Here is a 21,431-nt window from a genome sequence, read left to right on the forward strand (position 1 = left end):
TCCCTCCAGCCACCTCATTCTCTGTCATCCCCTTCTTCTATTGCCCTCAATCTTTCCCAGCATTAGGCTTCTCCAGTGAGTCCTTCCTTCCCATTAGGTGGCCAAAGTATGATTTACTAAACATGTGTTTAAGATTGTTACAAAAACATATTTTAATAATTAGGGACTGAATTCAGTAGGTGCAATTTTGTAGGCTTTACATATATTAACTACCACCTAATATTTCACTCTGAGGTTTCTTTGGTAGTTTCCAGGCAGAGCAGCCTCACAAAAATATGGAAGATTATGTTTCAATTTTTCAGATTCTAAATAAAGACAGCTTCAGAATTAGCCCAATCTGGCACTGCAGACAGTACAATGGAAGATCTCTTCAACAGAAGTTGAGATGTACAGGAAAGCTACTGAGAAAATAGTTGAAAAGTCCATTCATAAAACTTTTATTCCACTTACATCAACTTAATACACATGTTCTTAACAGTTATGTTTAGATTGTTCATGAAAATTTTCAGGAGACATTAAACAAAGCTAGCCATCATCTCAAGTTATTTCCCTGTTAACTATTTTTACAGCACATGCATGTTAGGCAAAGTATCAAAAAAAATCACAAAAGCAAAACCCTAAAAAAGTTAAATACATGGGTTTGTTTTACTGCTGTGCTCGATATACAGTGTAATTATGGATATCAAGCATTTCATTTTTTACTGCATCTTTACTTGTACATTTGTTCTTAGGTTGCCTAAACCATTTAAATACAAATAAATTGTGTAGCAAAAATAATGAAAGCAACAGCAGGTAACTTTACAAGTAATGGAATGTGAACCGTTTCTGCCCTTCTCTAGAGAAAGTTCATTTGGTTAGCAAGCCACTTTAAGGAACATCTTTCAGCTTTAATCGAAGATGTATTCTTGGACTGTAGATTCCACAGATTCACATGATTGACATGTAATATCCATGGGACATTAATTTTTCTTTGCTGTGCGTTCCAACGTTGAAGTACCCACATTCACTACACCTATGTGGTTGCAACCATCATCCCTTTTTTTTAACCACTGTGAAGACCAATATGCAAGCACTTTTTCATTGCTCAACATAGGAAGTTGTTTAACATTGGCTTTTGTGGGAAGCCACAAAGTACCAAGAGTACTATGCCAAACATGTAAAACTTTTATAAAAATTCCACATCCCTATATTGGCCACCTTGGATGAAACAAAAGTTCCCCAAATGTTAACTGGCTCTATTCCCCTAATATTAAACATAAACCACATGGGAAATATAGAAATCCAAATAGAAGTAACATAAACCTGTCATAAATCGTAAACAAAAACTATTTGTGGGACAGCATGGATGACAAATGGTCTACTGTGTAAATTTTTGAATGAGGCAGACAAAAATTGGAAGGCTGGTTAATTCTCCCCTCCTTCTCCTGCTTCAGCTTCATCTCCTTGGGTATCTGATGTCCACAACTGTTTTAAAAAAAATGCAGACATGTGTTACTGTTTAACATTTTAGTCATACAAAGCATTCAGCAGGATTATCTCCTAGAAAGCTATGCTTTTAAGAAAAGAGACTCAAGAGTTAAAACAACCAAGTAAAATAAATCCAGGCCACAAATTTTTACCAATTAGACTTCAGTTTTTATTAGCAATGCCTATTTGATAACTTAGCATTAATCTCCTTATTCTTACTTGTATAAAGTATTTAAAATGTCTAAATACTTACTGTCAAATTGTCTCTCAGTAACTGCATTATTAGTGTGCTGTCTTTATATGACTCTTCACTTAACGTATCAAGTTCAGCAATGGCTTCATCAAAAGCCTATGGTTAAAAAAAAGTACATTTGTACATGGAAAACCTGTTTAAAATACTAAATGCAACGCAATAGTTAGATTATCAACTCACAGTCTTCGCAAGGGAACAAGCTTTTTCCGGTGAATTCAGGATCTCATAATAGAACACGGAGAAATTTAAAGCCAGTCCTAATCTGATAGGATGTGTTGGTTGCATCTCTTTTTTGCTGATTTCAAAAGCTTCTTGGTATGCTTGTTGCGACTGCTCCACTATCCCTGAAAAAACAGAGTAAACATCACACTAGCAATTTTATTTGGAGTTCAAAAGCACAAGCATCGATTAAATTTACTCATCACCTACACATACAAGATAATTTAGTTTCAGAAAGTGATTCTTTTTTACAGAAGTAAAAGAAGTATATTTACAGAAGTACGCTACTTCTTGGAATTTTTATATTGTTAAATTTATGTAATCTAGATGAAATTAATTTACCTACATTTTCAGATTAAAATCTTAAAAAGAACCCCAAAAATGTGACTTTCACAAGTTTGTTACTTCTATAGTTTTTTTTTGTGTGCCAAAAAAGCTACCAGCTACTCAACTATCTGAAAATGCTGTCAAAAGTAATAGTATTTAGGCTAAAGAATACCAAGAATCTTGCTCTACCTATTTCTTGCTTATACCAAGATGGTTCTTACCATCACAGCAATAGTACTTTTCCAATAGTACTTTTCAAGTGATATATTAAATCTAAATATAGAAACCTTGGTTCCATTGGTTCTAGAAAATACGGTAATTTTAAAACGAAATTTAATTTTAAAACAACACACAAAGAAAAAAAAGTCCAAGTTTTAAAAAGGGTAAAACTGGTCAGCAAATAGTTTAATTATTTAATTTTGCTTACTGGCCTGTTTATGTTTGGGCAGTCTTTTGAAATCCAAGGGCAGGCATCTAGATGGAATACATCACATCATATGTGGGTAGGGGGCTACAAGAGCCTTTTTAAAATTGTAATATTTTGGGATCAAACAATTTTTGTTTTATATTTTTATCCTGCCTTTCCCCCCATATATAACTCAAGCTGGTGAACATACCCAATAATCCTTCCTCCTCCTATTTTTCCCGCAACATCACTGTGAGGGGCTGAGGAAGTGACTGGCTCAAAGCCACCCAGCTGGCTTTCATGCTTCAGGTGGGACTATTACCTTCATCTCTTTCTCCCTTCAAAATATAAATGATGCTGAAACTTTATGCAATCCTAATCAGTGGGGAAAGGGCTACAAAGGGCAAAGGAGTTGCTTGCAGCTCTGAACTACCTGCTGCAAGTCTTGGGCCAAGAGTTAAGGAGTTTTGTGACAAGATTTAAGTCTTGCAGTTTTAATACAGCAACATTTATTAGATAAAAAGTGTTCTAGTGCAGAAGAGGCAGATGCTATAGAGGCTAATTATACTAATTTTAAAAAATGACCTTGTGGCACAACCAGTATGGAATGATGGAATGAATGATCTAGATCAGAACATCTATTTTTAAAACAATGACAGGCACAACTTACTTCAGCCTTCCTGAGCTTGATGCCCTTCAGACTGTTGGATTACAATTCCCAGCCAGCAAAAAATACAACAATAAAGGCCTTGTTCTAAATAGGCAGCAAATGATTAAGAACTGTATTTTATGCTGGCAAATTCTGATAGTCAAACGTATGTAGTGTAAAGCATATTTGGGATAACTATCTTACTAATACCCAGAATAAATGGTTTGCTACTCACAACAAGGAGCAACTATATTTTCATTTTATTATTGTGTCAAGTTGCACCCAAGGAAAACTTGCCTTGCATTCTATAACCCGAGAGCAGAGTAGAAGAAGGCCTTTTCCTGAATAGAAGATAGATAGGCATCATGGATTTTAGGGCTTAGTCATATTTGTACAGAAATGAGTACTTGTTCATACAATCAGATCCTAAATATTTAAAATTGAAAAAACAACCATTTGAATTATGTTCAAGACACCATATGATTCCACTACAGTACTGTTAACTGGCACATTTTGCAGAAACTGAAATTTCATCATTCTCCAAACCTGTTGTAACCGATTGCCCAAGTTAACATTTGTTAACTCTCCATCTCTAGAAGCAAAAGAAATTGGTAGGAAGCAATTCAAATGGTCTTAATTCTTTCATGCTTACTGTACAACTTGAGGAAACCACGTATTATCTTCACATTCTTTGTTACTCAATAATCCTGTGTGAGGGGTACAGTTATACCTGTGCTATTAATCTGAATACTCCTTAATGAACTGAGAACATCGAATCAGGTAGTTCTCAACTTACGACCACAATTGGGACTGGAATTTTGGTCACTGAGCAAAGCATTCGCTAAGCAAGATACCACATGATTTCTTTGCTCAATATGGCAATCCCAATTCTCCCAGCTGTGGTTGGTAAGTGGAAGGAGTGAAAAAGCTGTGTGTTGGAGGGCACGCAGCTCCTCTCTCTGCAGTGGAGAAACAAGGTGGGTATTGTGAAGATCCCCACATCATCTTCCAGCCCGGTACACAAGTTCCTTTTCCCTCCATTTGGAAGGGAACTCATGCCCTGGGCTGGAAAGATGAGTGGGAATCAGAGATACAAGCTTCATTTCTGCAGCCTGATGAAGATTCCCCCCTACCACACACACACACACACACACGTGCAGAGGGGAAATCCTTTGGCAAGCAGTAGCATGACTTTCTGGGGAATCTGGCAGAAAAGATTACAAATGACAATCACATGATCGCAGGGAACTCAGCAACCAGTTATAAGCGTGAATAGGCTGCCAAGCACTCAGATCACGATCACTTGATCACCGGGGGGGGGGGGGGGGAGGGGGGAGGGGGGAGGGAAAGAAACCACAATATTTTATGAAGTTCCAGAAATACTTTATGGATCCTAAAGCACCTTTTCAAAGCCGCCATAACTTTGAACAGTCATTAAGTGACTGGTCATAAGTCAAGAACTACCTTCTCTAGGACATAGGAGCCATCTGCTATACAGCTCCTAGCATTTTTTTTAAACGCAGGAGCAGTTACTTCCTTTCTGGATAGCCACAGAAACACAAAGCATCAGAAATTCCAGTCAGTTCTATCAGAAGTATTATTTTAAAATAAACATGCTTTGTTTCAAGGTGCACCCCTCGGCCCAGATAACAAACAAACAAAAGTTGAGGTTACAGTGACTGGTTACTTTGTGGCAAACTTTTTGATAGTGCTCTCAACATTCTACCTGTGGTCACTGGTCCAGAAGAATTAAGAGACCTCTGCTCTCTACATGCAAATCTCATATAGAGCCCCCCCAGTACTGGTTACATACCACTCTTACTTGGGCTTGCCTTCTTCTGCATCTACAAGATCCTGCAGTCTAGTCATGCAACAAGATCGGCTACATTCATCACATCATGTCATCATTACCTTGCCATTTGTCATGTAGCTCTCAAAATCTCCGATGATGCAATTCAGTAAAAGCTGGTGATTTGGCCAGTATTTGTACTAAGGAGATTTATCTCTCTATACTGTTATTCGCTCTATCAGTATTTAGGACACAACCGGAAGGTATTACAGATACACTATAGTAAGAGTGATACAGCAGGCTCCAATAGCCATTAGTTCTTTTTGCTCTTCCCCCCCCCCTAATCTGAAAGAAGAAATCTTAATAAAAACTTTGCTTTCTGAAAGCTGTATTTCCATCCCTGAGGAACAGATTTTGGTCTCTCCTCCCATAAGCTCTGAGGCAATTATCTCAGGAAGCTCTAATTGCCTATGTATTTATCAATAAATGCTACTCATTTGCACAATTATTTGGTTCACTTTTTTACAAAAAATTTGGTGAACACACATTAGATGATGCTGTGCATAAGACTGAAATCTAATCACACGACACAACCTAAATAACTATGGCTGGTCTTCAAGGTTTCATCCATCCCAGTATCTCTGCGTTCATGTGATCATTATTGGGGGTGCTTGGCAACTGGCCAACACTTATGACAGCTGCAGTATCATGCAGTCATGTGACTGCCCTTTGCAACATTCCCTGCTGGCTTTCCACAAGAAAAGTCAATGAGGAAGATGGCAGGGAAGGTCACAAATCACTCCCATCCATTTTTCTTAAGGAACCCAGCTATGGAGCATGAGATCCCTTGTGCACACTCTTACACTTCACAGGAGCCATTCCCTGCTGGCCATGATTGTGCCATGGCAGCCACTGCCCATCCAACCATCAACCTGCTTGAAAGCCGCCCACTATTTGTAACTTTGTGGTGGATGTCCGACTTTGCTTCTTGGAAGCTGGTAGGAAGTCACAGTGACATGAGGTCCTTGCCTAACATGATGTCGTGCTTTATGGCCGCATTGCTTAGCCTTGTACATTCCGGTTCCAATTACTGTACTTAAGCAAGGACTATGGCCATTCATTTAACAATGGTTCAAAATTACAATGGCTTTGGAAAATGTCACATGACCTGTATTTGCTCAGGTTTGTTGCATGCCAAGGGAGATGCTGCAATTGTTGTAAGTGTGAAGAACGGCCATAAGTCACTTTTCTTCAGTGGTGCTGTAACTTCAAAAAGTGACTAAATGAATGGCTGTAGGTTGAGGACTACCTGTAAAGTTTTCTGATAGAATAGCCACCCATTAAATATCCCAAATCAATGTTTAAAGTTATGGAGAGACATATTATAGTAATTCAGCAATTGAACAAACCATAGAATCAGTTTGACCAGAAAGGATGGTTTAAAATTTAGGTAATTATTTCTTGTGACAAGAGCAGAATCAGATCTGTCTATAATTTCTGTCTCTCCTTCTGAGAGAGATACACGTAGTTACATACAGATACACACTCCATCATGTCTAATTGGCAGCACATGAAGACAATAATAGTTTGCAGTGGCAGGAACTAGGAAATAAAAGTTTTTATTGCCCAGTATGAACAGAAGATGAAAGCAGGGTAGTATTTATAGATTTGTGCCCTGCCTCCCTCAAAAATCCATTTTTCCCCCTTTCTAAAGAAGTTTATTCACTCAGCTGGGAGTTGCACCGCATCCACAGTCTACAAGATATAAGGGAGCAAGAATGCTATGAATCACCAATAATTTGCCTAGTATATGATGCAGACAATCCTATTTCCAAATTCCAGCTTAAACTAGCAGCTTCTTCTTAGCTTTTTGTTCAAAAAGACGAGCAAAAAGAGACAAATCTTTGGGGAGGCGTTGCTTATGCATTTTGTATTTATTAAGAATATGTAAAATGGAGAAATTAATTTCCTGAATGTTCCATTTTCTCCTTCGGAATGGGTTGATCCAAGCATATCGGGATGATTACACACACACACACACACACACACACACACACACACACATATATAAAAGATGCTTGGATTGGCCTGTTGTGCAGAAGAAATGGAACATCCCGGGGGTGGGGGAGGAGGGAATAATGTTCCAGAAACAAATAGCACAGTGTTTCTTAGGTCTGTGCAACACTTTGTATTTGAAGGCAAAAAGAGTTAACTTCCACTGTTTAAACCAAACCTATCTTCTCTCATAGGATAACCATGTCACCCTGGAAAAAGGAATATTTTGTTTAAGGAATATTATGTGATTAGTAAAAGTATGCCCCCAAACATATGAAAACCTTTTGAGCTTTAAATCCAAATCATTATATTTAGTAATTTTTTCAGAATTAATGATCACAATGAAGATACCACCTTTTACTTGATTTTAAGCAAAAATAATACTCTCAGTGGCTAAGCAAGACTATTAAACACCCTGGAATAGAGCTTTGAAAAAGTATTGATTCTCCAGATCTGAACGTCTGACATATCCCTTTCCTTCTCTTTTTAGAAATACTACTGAAGAGGTGGCTGTCCCATGTTCAGTCTCCCTTAAAGTTGCTCAGTACTGCACTTTAGTTTCAGCTCTATTTGCAAAACAAATCCTTCTTTTCAACGTTTTCTTCTACATTTATACCTTTACTTCTCATTTAGAAGAAGAAATGGTCTTGACAGTATATTTCTTCCAAATATCTTCCAACTCCTACCACTTCACCCCAATTTCAAGCAACTATAAGATCAGAAAATTTTACCTTCTCAAATAATTGAAGAGGAAAGCAGAAAAGAATTTTGTATCTCTATTTTAATCTTTTCTTTGTTCACCAGCTCTATTTGCAACTGGCTTCTATCACAATGTCTCTGAACTGACACAGTTTTCTCTGGCTTCTGTCTGTCATCTCTCCCCTCTCCTTTCTGATCATTAAGTCTTCATTCTTCCTTTATCTTGCTATCCCACCACTTCAAAAATTCTGGATTAGAAATCAGCCACATTTTCTCACTGACAAAATTGTCCTGATCACATTTGATTGATCTTCTCAAGTTCTTAGTGAACACATCTCAAGTCAAAAGAAACAATCCATACCTGTACCCATTCCAGCTTAATGTATATTCATGCCTGACATCTGAATTTCAGATATAATCAGCAGCTGCCATAATTTTAAATAAAATATTGATAACTTTTTTAAAAAATTAAATGGTATCTATTTTCATTCAGGTGCCAAAGTCCTGCTATTATATCATTTTATGAAATGTACCTTAAAGAACACATACTGGAAAACAATATATATCTTTTGTTCATGTATAAACATAGTTCAGTTAGACAACAGTGAGAGAGGACAATGAAAATGTTGCCTAAATATATCGCCTTGCAACAATTAACTGTATGTATTCATAAATCAACAAGAACATGTTTAAATCTGTATCCTTGAAGCAACTGGTACCCTCACTTTCATGTGCTGGGAATTGTATTCCAATATGTCTCCAGGAAACCAGTTCGGAGAATATTACCATAAAGCAACATTCCATTGCTGCAAAATTCAGGTATATGTTGCCATTGCTGAAAATGTTTAAAATATTTCCTTTACTGACTTATATCAACCGCCTCACCCACAGCTATTATTCTATTAAAGATGAATCTATGAAAATGCAATGTAAAAAAATATAACACACTGTACCTTTCTTGTCATCACCAGCAGCAACCTCAGCCAAATAACGATAGTAGTCCCCTTTCATTTTCAAATAGAAAACTTTGCTTTCTGCTTGGGAAGCATTAGGAATCAAAAACTTTTCCAACAGAGACTGCAATTAAGTAAAAAAAAAATAGAAGGGTTTACATACAGAGAACTTTTAATATGTTATCAACTATTACAAATGGATAAACTCTTATTAAAAAGTTTTTATTAGTGCTACAGAAATGAAACTACTGTATTTATATACTGTAGTAATGTTAGAAATAAACTTAAAATGTCTAGTCTTTTTAAAATTAGCTCATCTGAATATGCATACTGATGTTTAGCATATTTGGCTCCAAATAAAATAGAATCAAATTCATTTGGCTCCATTTGCTTTTGAAAGTTATAGAAAGTAAATAGTAACTAGAAGATTCAATAGCTCTATGTCTGTAGCATCTCACTGTTCTAATAAGGCATAAAGTAACTGACTGATGTTTATATAAAGCATTTAAGTGTTGCTAATCTTTCAGCAATAAAGATATCTTCAAAATGAATAACTATTTTTAATGATTTCAATTGCTTACTGTTCTCCATATTTAGATGGATTTTTATAACTTTTAAAACATCCAAATAAGCCAGTTAGTATTCTTATTTTAGAAAATTTATATGCAAGTATTTATTCAGAGGTTTCAGGATAGCTTATAATATCGTAAAATAAAATGCAACAAGCTGCATGCATGCATGTATTGTTTGGATACATCATTTCACGTTTCCCACCTTGAGTAACTTATGAAATAACAACTGTGAGGTAAAAAAAATCAAATAAACAAACAAGCAACCCTCTTATCGATTCCATTAGCAAAATAAACTATATGAAAATGAACCTGCTCAGTTTTTCTAATAATGATTTCAACCTAAGGCTAATGCTGAATTCAACTAGAGAAACAGATCTCTGGCTGCTAAACCTGCAATTTGGTCTGCTTATATGACCAAGTTATTTAACTATTACCCCATATAGAGATATTCTAGCAGAAAAACGAGCTCCCATGTGGCCACCGTAGGGTTATGTATCAATAAATTAAGATTAAAAAATACAATAGTAACAAATATATTGATGAAAAGTCTCCCAATTTAATAGTTATTACAACTCCGTGTCATAATAATAATAGACCAACTATTTCTGCCTTATTTTTACATATAAGTCAAGGTTGTGAACATATCCAACACAACTTACTATTTTTCCCACAACAACAGAGGGAGGTGGGTTGGGCTGCAAAAGAGTGTTTGACTGGCCACATCATCCAGCTGGCTTTCATGGCTAAGGTGGGACTTAAACTCACAGTCCTTCACTTCCTAGCTTGGTGCCTTAACTACTAGGCCAAATTGGATCAAATCAACATATACCAAAACTACTATATATAGATTTTTCCTTAAACAATAATAAACAAGCTATTATGCATCCCTCCAGATGTTTAGCATTAAAACAGAAGAAATTTTACATTAATCCTGGTCAGCAACAAAGTAATGATTTTTTTAAAAAAACATGTTTCAATACCAACAACAGATTAACATCATACTGTACTTCCAAAAGAATGTCACTGAACTACAAGTTGTAAAAATTAGGGTATAATTAAATATAATTTTAATTGATATACTGGATATCCACCAAAACTGGGAAGTTACTCTTAATAGCTGTTGCAAAAGGTTCCAAACAGTTTGCAGGGTATACTCACAAAAATATTGCAACAGAAGGAGCCTCAGTAAAGATTTTATCCAAATTGTGCTAGCAAATCAGAAAAATGATATAATGATCAAGAGATAGGAAGAAGTCAATCTGCATTCCAATACAAAAAAAGAGACTTAATATAATGTGAACTATTGCACAATATACTTAATATTACATGCTAGCCAAATAATGCTTAGGATCATCCATTGCAGTTCAGAGCCTAGAGTAGAAAAAGAAATGCTAGATGTTCAAGTTGGCTTTAGCAAAAGCCAAGGAACACAACGTATTATTGCTGATGCACACTGGATAATTGAGAAAAGCAAAGAATAAAAAAATGTATTGTATTGACACTGCGCTTTATTGATTATAGAAAGATATTTGATTCTGTGACGTATATCAAGCTGCAGAATGTGCTAGAAAAATGGGAATCCCAGAATATCCTATTGTTCTCTTCTGAAATCTAGCCAGAACATGGAGAAATAGGATGACTCCAGGTTGTTGAAGGAGTAAGGTAGAGCTGATAGTCTCCCTTTCTTTTTTTTAACTATCTGCTGAATATATATTAAGGGCAGGTAGTTTGGAAGATGTTGAATTTGTTTTTAAACTGGAGGAAGAAACATTAATAACCTGACTATACAGATGATATTTCTCTTGATAGCTGAAAATGCAAAGGATCTGCAAACTCTAGTAAGAAAAATTAAATAGTACAATTAAAAACATGGGGCTAAAATTAAATACGAAGACCAAATAACAACAACAGGTACACCAAGCCTCAGAATTGACAATAAAGATACTGAAGTGGTGGATAGCTTCTGCCTTTCAGGATCAACCATAAACAGTAAAACAAAACAAAATGAACAACAACAACAAAAAACCCAAACAAAAAGTACACCAACATAGCACTTGGTAGAGCAGCAATGAAGGTCTTGGAAAAGATATTCAGCTGCCATGATGGGTCTACTTGGAAATAGCAGATTAGTGTAAGCAAAGGTACACGTTGTGACACTTTGTGGAAGCAGAAATTGAACTTTGAATAAGCAAATTAGGAAGAATATTGATGTTTATGAACTTTGGTATTGGGAAAGACTTCTGAAAATACTGTGAACAGCCAAGAAAATAAAACAAATGGATGTTTGAACAAATCAACCCAAAGTTCTCACTCAAGCCACAAATGACTAGGCTCAAATTTTCCTACTTTGGACAAAGTATGCGAAGACTTAAGTCTCTGGAAAAGATTCTAATGCTGGGAAAGATGAAAGGAAAAAGAAAGATTGACTAGGAGCAAGGTAGATACAGTTAGTTACCATTGAAAGACCAGGTTAGGAACAGATTGTTATGTGTAAACAGAGTCAACAGTAATCTGATGGCACATGATCAGTAATTACTTTAAAAAGTAAACAGAAATTGAACTCCACATGAGATCATTTTGGCGCCTTACTTTGAAATAATAAGTTGGAAAAAAGCAACCAGACCTTTATACAGTAAATAAAAGTTCTGGAAAGTGCAAATTTAAAGATAAATAACCAGAACTTTCATACAAAGAATAGGACTGGTAAAGAATAGATATTGCTTTCTACTCATCTTCTGTACAAAAATGAAGACACTGGCAGGGAAGAGAAATCTCTATTCTGCAATCATCTTGCAGCCCTAATAGGCTAGCATTTTTTTAAAAAAAAAAGCCCAATAATTTTAATATTTAAGAGAAGAAAGTTATTTAAGTTAAACTGACTAGCATTTCTAGTCAGAGAGAATAATTTGAAAGCAATATCACATTTTGTTTTTATAAAGACTGAATTTAATAGGACTTATTAATTCTATTAATAAGTTTCAGCTGAAGCTTTATAACATATCATCTGACACCAGACGAAAAACAAGCTTTATTCAGCAGCTTGACATTAAGGAGTCAGTTCTGCTTGTATCAGTTTTTAAAAAGGAAGCATGTGTGAAATAAGTGTTATTAGAATCTGGTCTATGTATCTGAAAGAGAAGAAACAGCTAGCATGGATATTGATAGAGCTAAGCTGAAAGAAAGGGAATATGTTCAGCTTACTTCTGGACACCAAGTTCTGTCGCCTGTATTTATAAAAGCAACTCTATGCACTTTCTAGCTGCAGATCAAAACCCATGAAATTGTAATGGACATTGATCAACTCATACATAAACACATCAGCACTATTAGTGAACAGCAATTCTTGCAGCTTGATGCTATTGTAAAAAAAATACGTGTGGTTTTAAAAGAGATTCAGCTGATGGGCCACTTTCTTACAAATAAAGTAAAAGATAGGGAGCGGATGTAATTCACAATTGCAAATAAGCCATGAAATTTGTGACTGAAGTTCAAGAATTTTCTCTCTACTATTCTCTTTGATGTTGGCAACATTAACATGTTTCGGAATCTTGTATTTTCTAATGCCAACATACTATATTTTCATGCAGTGAAGAATTTCTTTCTCATTGCTATAATATGCTCTTCTCTCAATAATTCTGTTTCCATACTTTTCCCAAAAGTTGGCACACAGCATATTACTTTACTTTTCAACTATTATATGGTCACTATAGCTACACAAATAAATCATGAAATGGCACATTATCAGCAGCTAATAGATTGGTTGTCCTGCCCAACCTATGTCCAAACTCCTGGCATGTTAAAAATTCTTGAACAATTAAGAATATATTCTTAATGATAGTGTAGCTTTTTTTTTACTTTTAGCACCTTACTATATATAGTGTTATAACTAGTACAAGCTGGCAACTTTGTCCATGTATTCATCAAACCCCAAAATGCAACAACTCTGGCTGAAATGTTTGCTGTCACCATTCATGTTTTTTTCCTGAAATCTCACTATTTTCTCAAAAACCAATCCATGCCATAGAAGGCAGAATATGTAGGCAGAGATGCATAGTACTTCAGAACCACACATAGTATCTAGAAATTTCTATAGTTACAATATTGATAGTTTCTTGTTTATATAAATCAGAAACAAAAAGTATATGTAACATATGTTAGATAATTCAGTTTTAAATACAATATCAAATAATTAAAAATGTGTGATATATGTTTATATTATACAATACGATATATATTATATATAGTTTCACATTTGAGATTTTATTCAGAATTGAGTTCCTACCACTACTAAGCTGACCCATTATATAATTATATTGCAAGTTTAGATTCCCCCCGCCCTCAGATAAATAAATTGCAGATGGCAAAAAACTTTGTTCCAGTAAATTAACCTTCTATTTAAGATTCTTTGCTGGCCTATTATGATGAAGGAAGAAACCAATTTTTAGTATTCAGTTTCTCATATGCAGATGCTGATAATGAGCATTAAAATCAACTGGGATTTCAGTAATTATACTAATGATGAATTGCACTAATAATGTTCTACTTCCATTTTGATGAAATATTTCACTTAACCCAAACAATTGTGACTCACTAAGAGGAATGCAGCCATAAGTAAAAGTGAACAGTTCCCCCTCCCCTCCCCCAATACTGGTCTAACTACATCAAGCCAATTGTAATCTTTATATTATTTAGATGAATTCTTCACTTTTATTCCATTATAGAATATTCTGGAGGAGTTACACCTAAACAATTAGAATTACTGACTTCTGACAGAAAATTAGAAAGAGTATGTTAACTTTAGCAAAGGAAATCTTAAGTGTTCTGAAATATGTTCATTCTGACAAATACATTTGTTTTAAGAGTGTGACATCTTGCAACTTCCTAAGCCTTAGCACTATTGATCTCCAACTCAATGAAACTGGAAAGAGGAAGGAATCTCCATATGCACTTGCAGATTACTGAGGTTTCTAGACTTCTGAAATGTTTTCTTCACAGAATCAGTTCTTGAAGTCAAAGCTTATCCTTCATCCTACTAATTATACTTTTAAGGCTGTGTTTTACCTTTGGGAGGAAATTCATTCCAGTGTAAGGATCCAGTTTTTTATGATGCTAAAGTTATCCTTACAATAGAACTCAACTGCCACCCTGACTTGCTGATCCTATTACAATTAAAAATATTATTTTCTAGGTCATAGCAATGCTTCACCATTGATACTACATGAAAAACATATTTATGAATTAGCAAATTCTATACAGTGATTCAATTGGAGTATTTCTTCCACCTTTCATTTATTTATACTTACTAAAAATGAAATCACCACTACATGTAATAAAAACCTGTGGCAGAAACATCCTTTTTGTTTATCAGTTAAGAGTTTTTCATTTGGAATTCACTTCAAACAAACCATGATTCAATATTATATGGATGCTGTAATGCAGACTTGTCAATCTTTGGTGCCATTATGGATAGTATGTAGAAACTATAGTTTAATAAAATAAGATAATGGATTGAAAAACTTAGTTGATTTGTGACAATTACTTCATTCTGACAACCTCACAAGCTTATTTGCAACATTTTAGAATTTTTGCTCTCTGTATAAAGAAACTAACCAATGGTAATGTGAACAGAGATGAATACAATTTTATCTTTTTTGTTTAGATGTTATCTGATATAGTTTAATTAACAGAGCTAGGCTGTCATTTTGAAATCTGGATCTAAATGCTTGGAAAAAATGTAAATGAAGCCATTTCAATGAAATTGCCTAATAATTCCAGGCTTAAAAACAAGGTGCCTCAAATTTTAACACACACATAAGCTCTCAATGATTCCGGAAGTTTCACAAGATATAAAATGGACTTTCTATCCATCTACTAAAATATTAAAAATGCTTTTATTTAAAAATTTCTAAAATCCACAATCAGTAACTATTAGCATTAACCACAAATGGTCAAAATTATAGCTGTTTTTATAATTTTCAGATGTCTTTGATCAAGCAATGTTAAAAACTACATGCTGTAAAGGGGGAAGAGGAAAAGAAAATATAAAAGATTGACAATATCCAGCCAAAGAATTGTATGATCAGTGTTTTAAGATAAGTCTTGCTATTTAGTTAACAGATGCAGGCTTTAAAACAGTAAATTTTATCAGAAACCTTTCTGTATTATATTTATGATTGATTGTGCTACCAGGATGATAGAAATTGAAGTCAAAGCACCTAAAAGGCTTCAGGCTAATCCCTGGTTTCTAACCGTTCCCAAAACTAAATATGCCAAGTGCAATTAAATACATTCAATCAAGTCAAAACTCTTCACAGTATTGTTTAGCATTTTATAAAAATATGACCAGAAATTCATGAAATTTGCTCTGAAATCACAATGTCAATTACATCACTGACAAGAGGCAGATCATTCAGGCTTAATTATTCTTCTCTGTGCCAAGAAGTATTACAGCTATGTTGGAACTGTATGGAATTATTGATTGGAAGCTAATGTACTTGCCTAAACTTAATCAAGGCAAAATTTGTGGTCACCAGGATCCTAACCTTCCTTTCAGCTCAGACCTATATATTTTACTTGAACTAAGGGGCTTCCAGATAGGCAAAATGGTTAGTAAGATGAGGTCAGAAAAAGACAAATTGAGTTACAAATAATTGAGCAAGATTCAATGTCAATGTTAAGTTTTCAGGTGTCTACCAATAGCTTGTGCTACATCACCAACATATACTATACAGTATTTTCCAACACTAAAAAATAAAAATAAAAACATCCCTCCTTTGTGATCCCTTAATTCGGGGGAGAGTTGGGGTGAATGGAGTATTTTCCAACGCTATCATATTAAAATTCAGCAATCTCATGCTGTTTAGGGCTGGAATAGGGATATTAACTTTTCATAAGGTTGAGGATAATCTCTATTCCTGAGCTCCAATCTTGAAGGTGAGGCTAGGACTCTTCTTCACAACATTAGTAAGCATAAAATATGGATTCCTAAACCCCATAATTCTTCACCAGTTGTAATTGTGGGAACTGACATAAGTGTAGCAACATAGCCTGTGAAATAAAAGAGGAATCTGGAATTATGTTCAATTCATGCATGGTGATTTTAATCTCCCTGGTTTCCATGATACTCTCTACATCATCATCCCTAAGAGTGATCCCATTGAAAAGAATATCCATATAAAATAACGGATGAACCATAAAATATTTTCCCCAGCCTATTTCATATTTACATAAGTGATTCTAAAAAAAATATAGTTTACAATCTGGGATGCAAAAATGGACAAAACATAGTATACAGAAGGTAATTCTATAATTTCAACCACAGCTTACATGCCAGAATAAAGTCATTCAATTTTGAGAGAGAAAGTAAGTTTATACTTTAGGGACAATGCTAGAAGAATGGGAATTTTTCTCCACTTTTCAATCCCAAAAGGGATGCTCAAGTGGAAAAGGGAAACAACTACTCATCCTTTAGGAAGCAAAATATTAACATTCCTTTTAACAAATACAAAACAAAAAATCTTGACTGGAGAGACTTTTTTTACTAAAGATCTAGAAGCTACATCCACTTCTTTTCAAACTCTTGATATAATAATTCTACTTACTATTCATATAACAATAAAAATGCCCCAATTTCACATACACAGAAAAATTACACATAAAAATTGTTCCTCCAAGGAATAAATAATCACTGAAAGACCCTAAATCATATTAGTCATATCCACTGTCTCCTGGGTCATATTTATAAAATGAGATTTCAAAAGGTTACAAGGCCCAGTAAATTTAATACTTAGCTGATGTTTTACAAAAAAGGAATTTTTCAACATAGTTTACACCAATTCAAATTATCCAACTCAACAGTTTCCTTCCCTAATTTATAACTAGAAATTCATAAGGTTTGCCATCAGTTGAAGTGTTGTAATAATCTGGGTGAACCAATTTTGACATCTGATGAAAACTGAGAATACAGCTTTATATTATAGCAGAAAAGTATTTTAAATATTCAGATTTATATAAGCTAATAGATACAAAATCATCTGCATAGCTTTAAAGGTTGTATTGCAATAAGCAGTGTTTTGAAAAAGGAAAATGTATTTTTTACTATACCAAAATAAAATTTACTTGGAGATTAACTGGCTAAGATGTTATTTCATATATGTTCTACCTCTCCTGTGATTATCACTCTTATTTCCTTAAGGCTTTGTATGGAGAAAAGCCAAGGTAAATGAATGACCTTCAAATTAATATACTTCAAATATGGCTTTTGGACATACCTAAGCAATATATTAAGATGCACGTTAACTATGATAAAATGATTGATTCAATACATTAAAGGACAATTCTTACTGAAATATATCCAAAATAATATAAACCCAATGTCAAATATTTTAACACAAAAGCTACTAGAAGAAATTGCTGGTTCATCAAAAAATAAAACTTAAGCATATATGGTATTGCTAGATTTTTTAAATTCATACAATCACGTTTAAAGTCCAATGGTGCAGTTATAGAAAACTTGCTTGGAACTTATTCTTTAAAAGTGCTCTATAGGGGTGAGTCATTGCTAACATTACATCATCTTATTTAGGGAGGGACCTGATTTCTGTAGTGAAAATTACAACTTCTCATACAAAGCATATAACCTCTAAGTTACACAGATAATAGGTAAGATTGAAATATTTTACTTTTCCAAAGTACTATGATCAAACATACTTTCCATTTACCTTTAGTGAATTGTAAATTATTTGAACACTGACACTGTCAGCAAGACTTAACATGTTATTGCAATATCTAAACAACATGCTAATTTCCAGGTATAAGATTTTAGAAAAAAGAAAATTATTCTGATTTTCTAAATATGGCTGTACAACAGATGAGATTTTAAAAAACACATTAAAACATGGAGTTTGCCTAAACACGTTTATCCACTCTAAAATGTTAATAAAAAAATTAAATGAATTCTTACCAACACATCATTACAGATGTCCCTTAGTTCAGTCTCAATTTTCTCTCTGTATTCTCGAGCCATTTGCTGCTTTTTCTCAGCACCTTCTGTCTTTTGTTCAATACTTGAGACAACTCTCCAAGATGACCTTCTTGCTCCTACAACATTTTTGTAAGCGACAGAGAGAAGATTCCTCTCCTCATTGGATAATTCTGCTCCTTGCTCAGTCACAGACTTCATGCAGGCTGCCATATCATCATATCTCTCAGCCTGCTCAGCCAGTTTGGCCTTCTGCACCAGCTCGTTTTTATCCATGCTGATTTCTCTACAGAATGAAAAATATCAAAATATTATCAAATATCTACCAAACAAAAGTATTTGGCATTGAGTTTGTCTCTTAGCAAGGGCATGGACAAATTGTTTAGGCTCCAATCTTGTATGCATGAAAAACACATGCAACTGAATATGATTATCTTTAGTCCAAAATGAGTATAAGATTGCAAACTGAGTTCCTATAATTTTGTCACAATAGGAAGAAAATGTATTTATTTTCTATTCAGTAAAACTATAGAAATAATTTTATAAGATCTCCAGACAAGGAATGCAAAGCGTTCCCTTGGAAGCTTCAGCCTTCTATCCCTAGATGATCCTGACTCTTTTTGCTATTTTGAGACAACCATTTTGGAAGTTTGCAATGTTAAGAATTTCATTGGACAAGGTCTTGTGAAAGTCAATTCTTTTTCAAATGAAACTCAAGTTAGATAGTATCAGCTTCTTTACACTCTTACTTCCTTATACACAACTAAGAAAGTTTTGATTATTTATCATTAAATCTAAAAGCATTAAATGTAACTACTATATAGCTAAATCAAAGAGATTCTAAAATACATGTTAACATTGTAATACGTAGCTTTTACACTGGACAAAACTCAGTTCTATTTAAATATCCTAGGATGAAGACGGAAGTGCTACAATCTACACTGCTCGGGTTCGGGGGGGGGGGAAAACTTTTTGATTGTAATCTTATCACAATCTTAGTATTTCAAAGAAGGATTACTTCTGCGTTTTCTGATCTACAATAAAATTTAACGCTAGAGAATTCTAAAACGGGAAAACAATATTTTAAACGTAAGTGGCTATGTGCCTCACTTGCAAAGGATGATCGCGTACTTCTGCTTTTTAAGCGAAAGGGAAGAAGTTGCGGGGGGAAAAGAAACGGACCAATTCCCCGTCGGGCAGACGCTGCGAACCGACTGTATAAAATGGTGCTGCTCATGTGGCCACGGGTACGTTGCTGCATTGGCACAGCTCGGAAGGAGAGCGAACGGCGAGGCTACGGCGCACAAAAACGAATCCGACCGAGATGTGGGCGAGGAGGAGGAGGAGGAAGAGGACAAGATACGCCAGGCCAGACTTTGGTCGCTCCTCCCTGCGCGGCAACCGCCCGCCCGGCTCTCAAGACGTGAAGCGCCTTGTCTGGGCTCTTTGTCATGGCGGATTCGTGTCAGAGCCCAGCCCACTTCTGTGCACGTTAATTCCCCCTCACCTCCGCCCCGCGCCGGGAGGGAGATGCAGCATCTCCGCCCCTGCAAAGCGAAGAAAAGGGGAAGCCCAGGCGGCGCCTAACAGCGGGAGGACGAGCAGACACGCCCGCCCACCTGCCTTCCTGCCCCGCTCCTTCTCTGCCCTGCGGCGCCATCCCGCCCCGAGGGGGGCTCTGGTACCGCCGCGATGAGCTGCTCCAGCCCACCGCCTTCCTCCGGCGCTCCTTCTCCCCCGCCCAGAGAGGAGGAGGAGGAGGAGGAGGAGGAGGCGGCTGCTCCTTTCGCGGCGGCCCCGCGGATCTTTTATGCGGCGACGAGCCGCGGATCGCCCCGCTTGGATGCGCCTCTCCCCGCGGGAGGCCACACCCTAGAAGCCACCCCGCACTCAGTCACTCCAGGCCGGGAAGGAGAAGGCCGCCCCCCCCCCGCCTTCCTAGGGAGAGATGCGGGGAGGAATCGAGAAGCCACCCGACTCCCCAACATGGCGCCCTCACAGGGCACTCCCCATTTTACGCCTTCCGCCGCCCTCATGGAGAGGTTGCTCGACACCCGCCTCCCGCCCGGCACGGGGGAAGAAAGGGGAAGCCGGGCGGGCTAAGGGGAGGGAGGGAGCGGACGGGGGCCGCAGCTCCTTCCCCCTGCCCGCCTCATGCGAAGGCTTCCCAACGCCGACCCCCACCCCACCCCCCGCCCGCTCGCTCGCTCCAACGCGGTAATAACCCCAGCGCTCCGGATGCGTGGAGAAAGGGGCACCGCCCCGCGGCTTCACCTGCCACCGCCTAGCTCCGGGCAGAGGGGCTCCCTCCCAAAGCCGCGCTACTTCCTCCCGCTCCCCACAAGGGGAGGCTGCCAAGGCAGGTGGGGCCGGCCGCACCTGTGCGAGGGCTGAAGGAGAGGAGGCTTCCGCCGCCGGAGAATGAATGGCTCTCCCCCAGCAGGCCGCTCGGACGAGTCAGCCCGGCGGAGGGCCGGTAGCCGCCGCCCTTCTGCCCCAGGAAGAACGGGGCCGGCGAGCCACCGCCTAGCCCTCCGTCTTCCCCTTTCCTCCCTTGCGGTCTCCCGTGCCCAACTCAGCCAGTCCTGCTGCCCCACCTACGGTTCCGCAGCAAGAAAGGAGGGCGATCCACAAGGCGGGACGCCAAAGAGCGCCCTGTAGGCCGTTACCTGCGAGGTTGAGGGTACCAGAGTCTCTAGGCGGGTGGACCGGCGCCGACTGTGCCTATATCGGAGCTCGCTCCGCTGCAGCCTCACTCTCGCTCTCTCAGCGCCACACACAGGGTCTCCGCCAATCACCGCGTCGCAACGCACGGGCAACACAGAGCCATGACGTCAAACGACACCATGGCAACCGCGCGCGGGCACGCGCCTGCGCCTACACTTTCCATCTCTCTCTCGCTCTCGCTCTCGCTCTCGCTCTCCTCTGACCCACCCCGCGGTTTTCTGTCCCTTCGCTTCTCGTTCCTGCCGAGGCGATGACTGCTCTAATCTAACCGCCGCCAGCGCGCGCTCGTTCGCGCGGCGTATCGGCCACGCCTTAACCCTGCTGTTACCCTGTCC

The 21,431-nt window shown here is 37.4% G+C and overlaps 1 protein-coding gene across 2 annotated transcripts; it reads right to left on the minus strand.

The window, feature by feature from the left end:
* Positions 1-421: 421 nt before the first annotated feature.
* On the minus strand, positions 422-21,275 carry YWHAZ (tyrosine 3-monooxygenase/tryptophan 5-monooxygenase activation protein zeta). Of its 2 annotated transcripts, none has more exons than XM_081325175.1 (6): positions 21,039-21,275; positions 18,352-18,655; positions 8,818-8,941; positions 1,901-2,064; positions 1,721-1,816; positions 422-1,464 (listed from the first exon to the last, which is right to left on the minus strand). In XM_081325175.1, the coding sequence occupies exons 2-6, from the start codon at positions 18,643-18,645 to the stop codon at positions 1,405-1,407; spliced, it is 738 nt and encodes a 245-aa protein (XP_081181301.1). In that variant the 5' UTR covers positions 18,646-18,655; positions 21,039-21,275; the 3' UTR covers positions 422-1,404. The 2 variants fall into 2 exon arrangements, with proteins under 2 accessions (XP_081181301.1, XP_081181302.1); XM_081325176.1 differs by lacking the exon at positions 21,039-21,275 and adding an exon at positions 19,480-19,818.
* Between the last annotated feature and the right edge of the window lie 156 nt (positions 21,276-21,431).

The sequence above is a fragment of the Vipera berus genome (assembly GCF_964194415.1).
Source record: "Vipera berus genome assembly, chromosome: 3".
Classification (NCBI taxonomy): domain Eukaryota; kingdom Metazoa; phylum Chordata; class Lepidosauria; order Squamata; family Viperidae; genus Vipera; species Vipera berus.

Coding starts and splice junctions, on each gene's coding strand:
- YWHAZ (XM_081325175.1), bottom strand. CDS start 18,645: ATGGATAAAAACGAGCTGGTGCAGAAGGCCAAACTGGCTGAGCAGGCT. Junction 2,065..8,817: donor TGCTGGTGATGACAAGAAAG/GTACAGTGTGTT, acceptor CTGTTTTTTCAG/GGATAGTGGAGCAGTCGCAA. Junction 1,817..1,900: donor CTTGTTCCCTTGCGAAGACT/GTGAGTTGATAA, acceptor TTTTAACCATAG/GCTTTTGATGAAGCCATTGC.